We start from the raw sequence: 11,961 nt of genomic DNA, 5'->3' as shown, positions 1-11,961 counted from the left end.
TTCATTGAACCGCGACGGGGGTCGACATCGTCTACCAGATACCTTTGACCCAGTGTTGACGTCACACTTCAAAGAAGCCATGTGACAAGCTTCACTGGGTCAGTCTACTGAGTAAGACCAGGGTGACTGGTCGAAAGCTCTAGGTGAGAGAATTTTTTTGTGTTGGACCAAAAGTTTTAACTTTAAACAGACATCACACTAGTTATGCTTACCGAGGGAAAGCATATTGCTTTAACTTTTTGCTCTTTCTTTTTCCTCTTCTTCTCCTCCAAACAAATAAGATCTGTGACCTGAACCAGACGTCTATCACCATGGTGACTGGTGTTGGGTTACATCATGTTGCAATCTTATAGCAGAAGGGATTTAAACTCCTGTCCCATATATATGGATGTGTTTGAGCTACTTGAAACGTGCAGTTTTTAAACCCTATCCAGTTGCTTGAGTAACAATTTCCTTGTGTATCTCATTACCTAGATGTCTAACCTTCATCAAAAGTGAGTTAATTCTCTCACCATGTTCTCCTGCTCCGCTGTTTTTCAGTTCGACCAATCGCGCGAATTTGTCTCTCATAGCTGGACCAATTGCGTCGCGGAAACCGATCCACGCCCACTCCAGTTCGTCATAGTCACGTGATGTCGCGAAGATGTGTTCGAGGTCAGGTTCGAGAGGGTGGCAAACCTCGTTCTCATTCTCCTCCCGACATGCCTTGCCAGTGCTGTACAGACTTTCGATGTCGTTTGTGAGCTTGGACATTTGTCTGGAAAAATGTACAGTAGTTTGATCAATGTACTGTAAGGCCAACCCAATTTAATTTGTTGTTTTTCGGATTTTTTCAGAAGGGAGAAATAAAAAAAGGCCAAGGCACCCCATGATAGCCGGAAATGTTACAATATGAGCCATGAAGTCAACATACCAGGCTGGTTTATGATTAAGACAATAGATTTTCAATTTTAAATGAAACAAAATTGCATTGTTACATTGAGAAACTTGAAGAACTAGTAAGAAAAGGACTTTCTTCAACCGTTGGGGCCAAAATATGTCTTAAGCGACGGTCACAACTCGCCGTGCGTGCTTTTTGTCCGTACGTTTTTGTCGTGGCTACGTCTGCTACGTTTTTTTTCTGAAAACGTAGGGTGGCCGGCCGAGGGAGTACGTCACTCGCACGGTTGCGCAAGGTGTACGTACGTGGTCTGCACGACACGCCTGGCCGTCAGCGGTTGCGTGCATCGTACGTTGCGCAAGTGGTAAGTGAGTTGTACCACCCCCATGAAACTCCTTCCTCTTCGCCCCCGCCGTTCTGCTTCGCCCCCGCCCCGTTCTGCTTCGCCCCCGCAAAAAAATCTGCTTCGCCCCCGTCGTTCCTCTACGCCCCCCGGCGCAATTCTGCTTTGCCCCCCGTCCTTCTGCTTAGCCCCCAATGGCGGCACAGCTCACAGTCGACACGAAAATCGTCTGCAAAATAACAATAAAGGCTGTGCCGCCAAATTTAAAGTAGCCCATGCTCCGGCAAACATTCTGGACCACCTTTCTGCCAAGTGGCGTTGCACAAATCCTTCCCATTCAAAAGTTTACCCCTACCTCACGGCCCGTCAGTGGTTCTTACGTTTATAAGTACTGGCGTTTATAAGTACAGCCGTGAGTGAAATTTCCCGCCAGTACTTATAAACGTAAGAACCACTGACGGGCCGTGAGGTAGGGGTAAACTTTTGAATGGGAAGGATTTTGTGCAACGTCACTTGGCAGAAAGGTGGTCCAGAATGTTTGCCGGAGCATGGGCTACTTTAAATTTGGCGGCACAGCCTTTATTGTTATTTTGCAGACGATTTTCGTGTCGACTGTGAGCTGTGCCGCCATTGGGGGCTAAGCAGAAGGACGGGGGCAAAGCAGAATTTGCGCCGGGGGCGTAGAGGAACGACGGGGGCGAAGCAGATTTTTTGCGGGGGCGAAGCAGAACGGGGCGGGGGCGAAGCAGAACGGCGGGGCGAAGAGGAAGGAGTTTCATGGGGGTGTGTACGTGCTTACAACGCACGATCTCTGTGCGATTGCTACGTTGCCGCGTACAGGCCGTACCTACACGTGCGGCGTACGCACGGTTTCCTTACTCACTCGCACGTTGTAAGTGCGTGCACCTCCTATTAACTTCATCATCACTAGCCGCCCTGGTGTCTTCCGCGGCCCGTTTCTTTGGGTCTTGTTTGGTAGCCTCCTTCTGAGCCTTCCTGGGCATCTTGGAGACGAGTTGGCAGTCGCCCGTCAAGTTGTCTTTATATACTGTAGAGATCAGGTGCGTTGCACGTGCGTTGCACGTGCGGAGCACCTGGTATGGTGCACGTGTGTTCTGCGTGGTCATTGAGCAGGTCAACTGGGAAGTGAGGAGTAAGCACGGATGACGCAAGCACCGTGCGTGGCACGCACGTGCTTCGTGCGCTGTCCGTACAGCAATCGCACGTGAGAATAGTGAAGTTAGACTCACGGAGTCCGTACGTTGCACGCTTATAGGCTGTACGGGGCACGCGCGTGGCACGTACTCGCACGCACGGGTGGTAAATCCGAAGACCGCACGTAGAAAAAGTATTACATGCACTTAAAGTTCTACGGCGTGTCTGCGTGCTCCCAAATCCGTAGGATTCCGTACGGAGGTGGTACTCACCACGCACGGATGCCGTACGATTGTCCACGTTTTTGCACGTAGACAGCACGCAGAAGCACGTATGGCGAGTTGTGACCGTCGCTTTACATTGAGCATTTTGCAGTTAATTTAGAACCAATTTTTTACAAATCAGAAAAAAATGAACAGGGCGATCCGAGAAGCAACAAATTGAATTGGTCTGGCCTAAAGAACGCAAATGCAAAACGCTGACACAAATGAATGTTATAAAAATTAAACTTAGTAGAATGTGTTAACATATTGTCAACATGTGTTAATTGTGACAAAGGAGGTTATAGTCCTTCAAGTTGTTACACTTTCAACTTTCAACTTTATTTGTTTAACCAGGAATCACACTCAGGCCACTCTGGCCTGTTTTTCAGGAAATCCTGGTACAAAAGCACAGACAAACACCTAACAGTTAAACAGATTCACAATACATACAAAGTCTAAAAATAGCACATATTCAAATAACTAATCTTAAATACAATTCGATAAAAACTGTTTAACACCTGTTGCTGTAAGGCATTTCTTTCTATATCATTAATAAGAACTAGAGTTCCACGATCTCATACCTTCGCCAAATTAGGATAGCCTTTATGACTCAGAAATAATATATTAATCCCCCTGATTACGCAAATAGGATCCTAAATTGCATGAATTATATCTGTTGATCATATTCTACAACAGAAGACAGACTTATCTTAACAAAGGATGCCATTATATCATGTCCTCGTGAATTATGCAAATGAGATCCTTATTTGAATAATTTATGCTTAATTATGTTCACCTTCACTTAACTTTCAAATACCCCAAGTATGAAATTCCAGGCAATTACCACTTTGGAATTAAACATTTTCTCATTTGCATAATTGATATCTGCCTGTGTTTCTCTCTTTCTTAATTACATATGTTACAAGCTTGAATAGTCCTACCATGGAATGCAGCTATTTATAGAATTTCCTCATAAATTATGCAAATTACATCCATGTTTGCATAATTGTTATATTATTTTATTAAGCATATCTTATGTGCCAGACTCGTTTCGGGCAGCTGTCCGTTTCCCTTCTGCAGCCGGAAGCCCTTCGCCCGCATGTCTAAATTACCGCTACGGGGTGTCTAGATTACGGTAAAAAAGGGGGAAATAGTTGGCCAGAAGAGTCAGTGCACGAAAGGGTTAATTCCCCCCCTAACTAACTGCGCGGGCAAATGAACTCTACGCTCTTCTGTGGCTAAATTTTCCTTCTTTTTTTTGAACCCGCATTGTCTTGGGGAGACTTTATTTACTAGCACCAAACGTCATCCATATTAGTCACAACACGGACCTCTGCTTTTTAAATAAAGAAGGGATTCCAAAGTAAAAAAAGGGGAACGTAAAAGGGGAAGTGTTATAACTGAAGGGAGAAGTTAAAGTACCGGTTTTGTTCCTGTTTCTACTCGCTCCTATTTGTTTCAGATATTTGTCCAGTTCACTCTGACGAAGTAGTCAATACTCCGCCAGACTACGATCTGTGCACAGATTGCATTTAAGGATCTAGCGTTACATGTAATACAAGGCGAGAGAAGCACATTACTAGCAGTAGTCTACTCAGCCTTCGGCGCTCCTCTTGTCCTTAAAGCTTTGGAAAACGACCGGGCCATGGCATCTCCCACGAAGGAGAAGGTATGGAATTTTTTTTCATTTTTTTTTTTTCAGGACCATTTAAGAAGGACACGGTGCGTGCGTTTGATATGCGTATAGGCAAGGGCGTTATACTAGTATATCTTGTTGAAGCTCCTTGGGCTCTGGAATCTACCCGCTTGACTACTGTAGTCCGTAACGATATAAAGTTACTCAGGTGTCATGATGTGTGGTAGTGGGGTCGTGTGGCGCAGTCGGTAGCGCGTTCGGCTCACAGCAGGTTGCGGGTTCGAACCCTGCCCATGTCACCGATCTTGTGCCCTTTAGACTTTAAACGGGACCAAAGGCACTTTACACGACTTTCCTCACTTCACTCAGGTGGAAATGAGTACCTAGTTTCGGTTAGGGACGTCCCTCGGATAGGAGGTCCCGTTCAATGTAGGTCCCGTGTTTGGGAAAGCCACACCCCATGCACGTTAAAGAACCCACCACACTTATCGAAAAGAGTAGGTGACCTTCCCAGTGTGAGTGGTTCAAAACCTTACAGTCCGGTCTTATGCAGCTTGTTGTACATGTACGCACATGTACAAAACTGGTGTGTTATGCCTAAAGGCGGTTTACCGGTTATGCGAAACAAACAAGCACAAGGGCCCATACGAAAATACTAGTAGTTTCATCTGGGTGGTAAAACATGGGGTATTGGGGTTTCTTTTGACAGACCCCGAAGCCGGCCTCTGGCAAGAGCAAGAGCAAGGGCAAGGAAAAGAAGGAGACTGAGTTGGAAGACCTGAAACAGGAATTGGACATAGTATGTGACTCGTCTCTTGATGATGATTTACTCCTTTCTCCTTTTTGTGTCATGTCATTTATATATATAATATACTACTCATAATAAGGATAACTGATGTTCTGTGCTATCAGAAGTACATTAGACAGAACAAAGTGAACTAAAGGCAAGGAAGGAATACAGTGGGAATAATTTGTGTTGTTGAATGTTATGTTCAAATTCTTTGCTCATAGGATGACCACATGATCTCCCTGGAGGAATTCTGTACAAGATACAACACCAGCACAGACGTTGTAAGTACAGAATGTATTAAAATGTTTCCCCATTTCATACATATTAGCAACACAGATAAGTTCATATTTCTAATGGCTTTAGACAAACCTTCGATCATAAAACACATCTGACTGTACTTATATCTACATCGTTACTAGGAAGCGAGAAGAAGCCAAATTATCGTAATTATTAGACTATATGTTCACAGTACATAGAACTAGCGCTAGCTTGTACATTGTATATATTTCATTGCAAACTGTGGCGTCTTTCCTGTGACCTATACCAGTGGGTATTTGCGTACAATAAAGGTCTTCATTCATTCATTCATTCATTCATTCATTCATTCATTCATTCAAGCATACTCAGTTTCTCAGTACTATTATCCACATCATACTAGTAATCTATGGTCAACTGTAGTACAAAGTTCCTTGTTTCACCTTGTCATTTCACAGTTGGTAATATCTGCCTCATCGATGAAAAAATGTAAGATTTAGAATAATTTATTTCATCAGCTGTTTTTGAATTTGATTTGCTCTCCAGCAAAGTGTATTAAACTATAGTAAAAACATTGAAATTTATTCCAACACAAAATTGTACAGCGACCACTGTCGCCTTCATCAGGATAATTAATGACCAATCACTTCACAACGTGATCTCGCGAGAGTTACGGTTTACAAACACGTGACCTTATTCACACGAGATTTTACTGATACGTGACGTAAGCAATTGATCAAAAGTGCCAGGGAGTTTATATCGTCCACCATCTCTATTAAGTGATGAAGGCGACAGTGGTCGCTGAAAATTTGATCCCTGTAAATAGTGTGTTAGAATAAAGTTAAACGTTTTTACTATGGTTACTACCAACACAGATGAACTTTCATGATAATCTGTATTAAACCATGTTGATATAATCTTCTTTCAGGGCTTGACAAGGGCCATGGCTGCTGAAGTGTTTGAACGCGACGGACCAAACTGTCTAATCCCCCCACGGAAAACACCGAAGTGGGTCAAGGACTTTGTCAAAGACATGTTTCCCAAGGTGAGAAACTGAATTTTGCTCACAATTTTCTGATACATAAATATACTAGAGAAGCAACATATGCAAAGCAAATGCATAATGTTTACCTTCGGACATGGTCTTATCTGTAAATTCTTACTGAAACACATTCACATACATGCACTACTAGTATATGGTGACAGGAGCAGAGCAGACCATGAAGTTGCAACATTATGTAACCCGACACCAGTCACCATGGTAACAGACGTCAACAAATCATGTCATTGGTCAGGTCAGAGGTCACTGTTTGGAGAAGAAGAAGAGCAGAAACTCAAGAACAAAAAAAAATGAGTAAAAACAATATGTTTTCCTTCGGTAAACATAATAACGATACATATTTTTATATCCTAATAATGGGACAAATATGAAATAGTTCTAGACAAACTGAAGGACTTCGATGAAGCTCCTTGTTTTAGATTTAATCTATACTCTATAATTGTGGTTTTCCAGCAAACTTTGGTTATCCGGAGTGGAGAGCCCATTAGTGTGGACATTGAAAACGTCGTGGTGGGAGACCTTGTTCAACTGAAGGGCGGAGATCGTATTCCTGCTGATGTTCGTATCGTCGAGGCCGATGGATTTAAGGTAACATCATTATGCCAAAAAATTGTCTTCACTTATTTGTACATCAACCAATAGTCTGTACTTATAAACCTGCCGTTCTGAAACTCTCCAGTGTCTCTGACGAAAGGTACTATAATTCACTTTATGTTCATGGTAGCTAATTTTCACGGTCTGAGAAAAATGGACATGTTCACAGAACTATATGTTCCCTGTGGCGACAGGTGCAAAAAAAAGAGAGAGAAAGTCCAGGAATTATTTGTTAACTGTAATGATAAGTTGATGGTACAGAAGTGACAATGAAAACAGTGAACATAAAAGTACAGTAAAAAATCAGGAATTACAGTAGTGGATACTACCAGAAACGTCTGACCGTTTCCAAATTCATATCCAGTTACTTGAATAACTGTTTTTGGCGTATCTTATTACCTGGATGTCTAATCTTCACCGACGTAACAGACATCATGTATCATTCGAATATTGCTGTCCGGTGGCATTGAAAAATCTGTTTGTAAATTAGCATGAAAGTTCATCCGTGTTGGTACAAGTCATTATGAAATAAAGACTAAGCTTCAATTTCTAACACCTAGATTACAGAATTGGGACTTACACAAATTTTTGGTTGACTCCATCAACCTTGTTCACGGAATGGAACCGTCTACTCTTGGAACGTGATGTCAGAGACACGTGACCGTAGTAGCGGGTCATACGTGCCAGATAACTTGTGTCGCCCCCCGTTCCAAGAGTAGACGGGTCCATTCCGTGAACAAGGTTGATGGAGTCAACCGAAAATTTGGGTAAGTCCAAATTCTGTAATCTAGGTGTTGTAAGTTAAAGCTTAGTCTTTATTTCATACTGTTTGTAAATGTTGTTGTTTTTCCTACAGATCGACATCTCTCTGCTCACTGGAGAATCAGAGCCCCAGATTCGGTCTCCCGAATTCACCAACGACAATCCGTTTGAGACAAGAAACATTGCTTTGTTTTGCACAGTTGGGGTTGAAGGTAAAGTTCAAAAAGAAAAGTCTATAATAGCACTGAAATAGATATACAGTGTATGATATAGAAAGAACTAATAAAGGCAATATATAACTTGCAGTTATAGTCGGTTTTCAAGATATTGTAATACAAACGTATATTAAGCATTATGAAATGGATATTGTAAAGTCCTACAGTGTAATGTTTTGTATCCCCCAATTCCCAAATGATTTGCTTGTCTTTTTATCACCACTCCAGGCAGTGCCAAGGGCATTGTTTTCAACACTGGTAACCGAATGGTCATGGCCCCTTCTGCCTTGAGGGTCAGCCGATTGGATTTAGAGGAGACACCAAGTTATTGTTGCTGTTCGTCATAAAAAAAACCCAATTCCAAGCGTTCAGCCGTCTCTCCATAGTTCAGGAAATGTCTCTGCTATGGTTTAAAAAGTACAAATTTATACATGTTCAAATTACCGAATAAAATGCGATCTGTGCTGAAACACTGATGATGTTATTCCATATTACTAGTAAATCCCTTGACCCTAGTCTAAGTCAAGAGATATCAAAACCGGAAGTTCAGCTGCAGTACCTTAAGAAGACGCTGGGGGGGGGGGGGAATCTAATAATTTCCAGGTGAAGACCTACCCACCTGCCAAATATCAAGCCTTCTTAAGTTATCGTGTTTACAGACACACACACACACACACACACACACAGACATACACAGGAACGCCTCTGAAAACATAACCTTATTGAAGAAGGTAATAACAGAAAATTGGCGGGATTTTTCGCTCTGGTGTTAGTGCAAACTGCAATTGCTGAAAATGAACGCGTAAGTTACTAAAGTCAAGATAACTATGATAATAAAACTGATCTGTTGTCCATGTTAAGGAATTGTAACGAAATCACATATTACCTGAGATCGTTAGAATCCTCCGGAGTGCCGTCTAGCGAAATCAGCCAGAACTGCCTCCTCAGGTCTTCTGAGTATGCTGCTGGAGTGAACCTGATTGATATCAAAATAATCAAAATCAATTTCAAACTAGAGAAGTAACATTTGCAAAGCAAATGCATAATTTTTAACTTCGGATATGGTCTGATCTATTAATTCTTGCTCAAACACTTTCACATACATGTACTTTTAGTATTAGGTGACAGGAACAGAGCAGACAATGAAATTGCAACATTATGTAACCCAACACCAGTCACCATGGTGACAGACGTCAACAAATCATGTCATTGGTCAGGTCAGAGGTCACTGTTTGGAGAAGAAGAAGAAGAGGAAGAAACAGAGTAAAAAAATGTTTTCCTCCGGTAAACATAATTAACATCTATTAACATCTGCTACATATATAACAGTATAATTTTACGAAAGGTATTAAATGGGAGCAAGGAAGGGTGGATTATCAATCTGATATGGTTTATCGTATATTATTTATTAATAATGAATCTCACACCTATCTACACCAGATACAAGTGGATAAACTTATATATACATATCAGTGGGACAGTAAAGATGAACATTTGAATACAAATATGTGTACGAAAATATATATAAAAAGATGAACATGAAAAAGCAAAAACATTATGGCAAAAACACGACTTGCAATCTACTAGATTTTCCTTCAAAACAACCGTTATATCTTCATCTGTATCTTTCGGCGTATGAAAACGATATTGGCAATCTAAAGCCACAGCAAGAAAATTTTATGGATGACATCCTCCGCAGACTCCAAATCCAATACGAGCGGGCGAAAAAAAAACAAGGAAAGCCGAAAAAAAGGTTCCTACATTTTGAAATTTTGACTCAATCATTGTAAAAATGGGTTTGATTCAGTGGGGACATCACATATACACAGCCAACATCACAAATCACTGCATCAAAGTAAGAAACAAAACATTAAATCAGAGTCTTTTCTTGTCTCCTCTCTTCATGTTTATCTGCCATCCACCTTCCGGCATGCCAACAGACATCTTTGCCTATTTTCGGCATGGTAACAATTGTCAGAAGGCAACAAAATTTCTTGTCTTTTTTCCAAAATCAGGTGAAAATTAATGCGAGCGCGCTGATGTCATCCATAAAAATTACTTGCTGTGGCCTAACGAACCTGCTAGCCTCCTTTAGTTTCTTTAATTTCCACTCGTGGACTTGATTGTTAGCCTGGATCGCAGCCTCCGCGGTGGCGGGGTTCATGTCGGTACTGTGCGCCCAGCTGGCTTCGTTTAATGATGTTTTGCGCTTGCGCAGCTCGTCGTTGTACTGTCGAAGCCACACACGAGCCTCGGTTTCATCCACGGCTTCATCGATTACTACTAAAAGAACATTGGAATATCGAAGATCAATAATTACGCACTGGTGCAGGTGCGGTATGTTATTTATTTATTTATTTTATTCACATTTATTTTTCGAGGATTGGGCAAAAAGTTATGAAACTTATGTCAGCCCTCTCCTCGCACATAAAAGGAAACAATAAAACAAAGCAATAATAATAAGAAGAAGAAAGGACAAAGGTACATAATGAGCTGGTGTACAAATTAAATCAATGAACTAAATCAAACAAAACGTCCTGCCTGCAAAATAAAGTTGAAAACCACAGCAACTATTTTACATATTTTGACAAACGACAATGAGGGGTTACCCCTGAGAATGGTTGAAAATAAGGTGTTGTTTATGTCAAATTGCAGGATGTTAGTTAGAGATGATAACATGTCAATACGTTCGTCAGTGTACTGTGGGCAGTGTAGGAAGTAGTGTACAGTAGTATGCAGTACGTTCTGCCGACGTGCTACATTTAGCCACCTTCCCTGACTAAAATCTACATATAAAAACATTGACAGTTGTGTCTCTCAACTATCAGGGTGAATAAACAAACCCACCTCTAATCCATTCAAATAAGCAAAAGGTAGGTAGGTATCAAATCAAGTCATAATGAATTAATTAATTATAAGTGCCAAATCTCACCAACTCTCTTGTTTGTTAGGCAGCACCGCAGACGCCTGGGACAACAAAAAGTGTTCACAACTTCCTGCATGTCTTCTGTTGTTGTAGATTTCTGCCATGGAGAGGCTGGCTTCACTTCTTTAACCACAAAAACACAGACAGCTAGACAAACAAACCACGGTCTCTTCATAGCGTTCGGATATGCAGGCACGTCGATATTAGATATTGATACTGATCTGATACCCGTCAGATATTACAGTATCACCCTCACTAGTCAGTTTAATACAGATATCGTTTCAATACGTTCCAGAAATAGTAAATGTTCAAAAACATTGGCACAGCAGACAACTTATGACCTTTGACACTAGCCTCGGTTCTGTGATTTAAAGTTGTCCGACCGCTTCTGTGGAACAAACCAATAAAGACTGTAGGAGGGTCTGATGATGGAAAAATTAAGACTTTACCGAGAGAATTAAGAAGCTAAAGTAGACCTACAGAAAAACATTGCTGTAGATTCGATATGTATCGATGCTTAGGCCACAGCAAGTAATTTTTATGGATTACATTGGCACGCGCATTAATTTTCGTCTGATTTTGGAAATAAAAAACAAGAAATTTTGTTGCAGTAAAAAGTTGAACTTTATTCCAACACAGAGATCAAATTTTCAGCGACCACTGTCGCCTTCATCAGGATAATTAATGATCAATCACTTCACAACGTGATCTCGCGAGAGTTACGGTTTACAAACACGGGACCTTAATCACACGAGACTTAGCAATTGATCAAAAGTGCCGGGAGTTTATACCGTCCACCATCTCTATTAAGTGAAGGCTGAAGTGCTCTGATATATATATATATAGCCTTCTTAATGCCTCTTAAAAAGTAGTCCTGTTCAGTGTCCAGTACTCTAACTTTGTCCAGAGAGACTGTGTGGCCCGGTGATTCGATGTGGATGTGTTGAGAAACTTCAGATGACAGCGAGCTGGGGCGTTTGTGTTCAAGAAATCTGGTCCTCAGAAGCATTAAGGAGGCCATATATATCAGAGCACTGCATCCTTGACTTGTAACAAAGTGTCTCAATTTTGTAGCTGTAAAC

General features: G+C 41.4%; 2 protein-coding genes across 2 annotated transcripts in view; one reads left to right on the top strand and one right to left on the bottom strand.

Annotated features, from left to right (window-relative positions):
- Nucleotides 1-11,680, bottom strand: part of LOC109482364 (angiotensin-converting enzyme-like) — a 23,135-nt gene extending 11,455 nt beyond the window's left edge. Inside the window, exons 1-4 of the mRNA XM_019785060.1 lie at nucleotides 11,671-11,680; nucleotides 10,032-10,236; nucleotides 8,840-8,929; nucleotides 513-757 (exon numbers count right to left, since the gene is read on the bottom strand). Coding sequence (XP_019640619.1) covers nucleotides 513-757; nucleotides 8,840-8,929; nucleotides 10,032-10,236; nucleotides 11,671-11,680 — 550 coding nt within the window. The remainder of the gene's footprint in view (nucleotides 1-512; nucleotides 758-8,839; nucleotides 8,930-10,031; nucleotides 10,237-11,670) is intronic.
- Nucleotides 4,146-8,339, top strand: LOC109486544 (sodium/potassium-transporting ATPase subunit alpha-1-like). The gene is made up of 7 exons (XM_019790384.1): nucleotides 4,146-4,310; nucleotides 4,987-5,076; nucleotides 5,289-5,348; nucleotides 6,251-6,367; nucleotides 6,836-6,970; nucleotides 7,833-7,950; nucleotides 8,182-8,339. The coding sequence occupies exons 1-7, from the start codon at nucleotides 4,287-4,289 to the stop codon at nucleotides 8,298-8,300; spliced, it is 663 nt and encodes a 220-aa protein (XP_019645943.1). The 5' UTR covers nucleotides 4,146-4,286; the 3' UTR covers nucleotides 8,301-8,339.
- Nucleotides 11,681-11,961: the final 281 nt, after the last annotated feature.

Source organism: Branchiostoma belcheri, unplaced genomic scaffold (assembly GCF_001625305.1).
Source record: "Branchiostoma belcheri isolate BF01 breed outbred unplaced genomic scaffold, Haploidv18h27 scaffold11, whole genome shotgun sequence".
Lineage (NCBI taxonomy): Eukaryota > Metazoa > Chordata > Leptocardii > Amphioxiformes > Branchiostomatidae > Branchiostoma > Branchiostoma belcheri.
The sequence above is the reverse complement of the archived record's forward strand: the minus strand, read 5'-3'. Positions and strand labels throughout refer to the sequence as shown.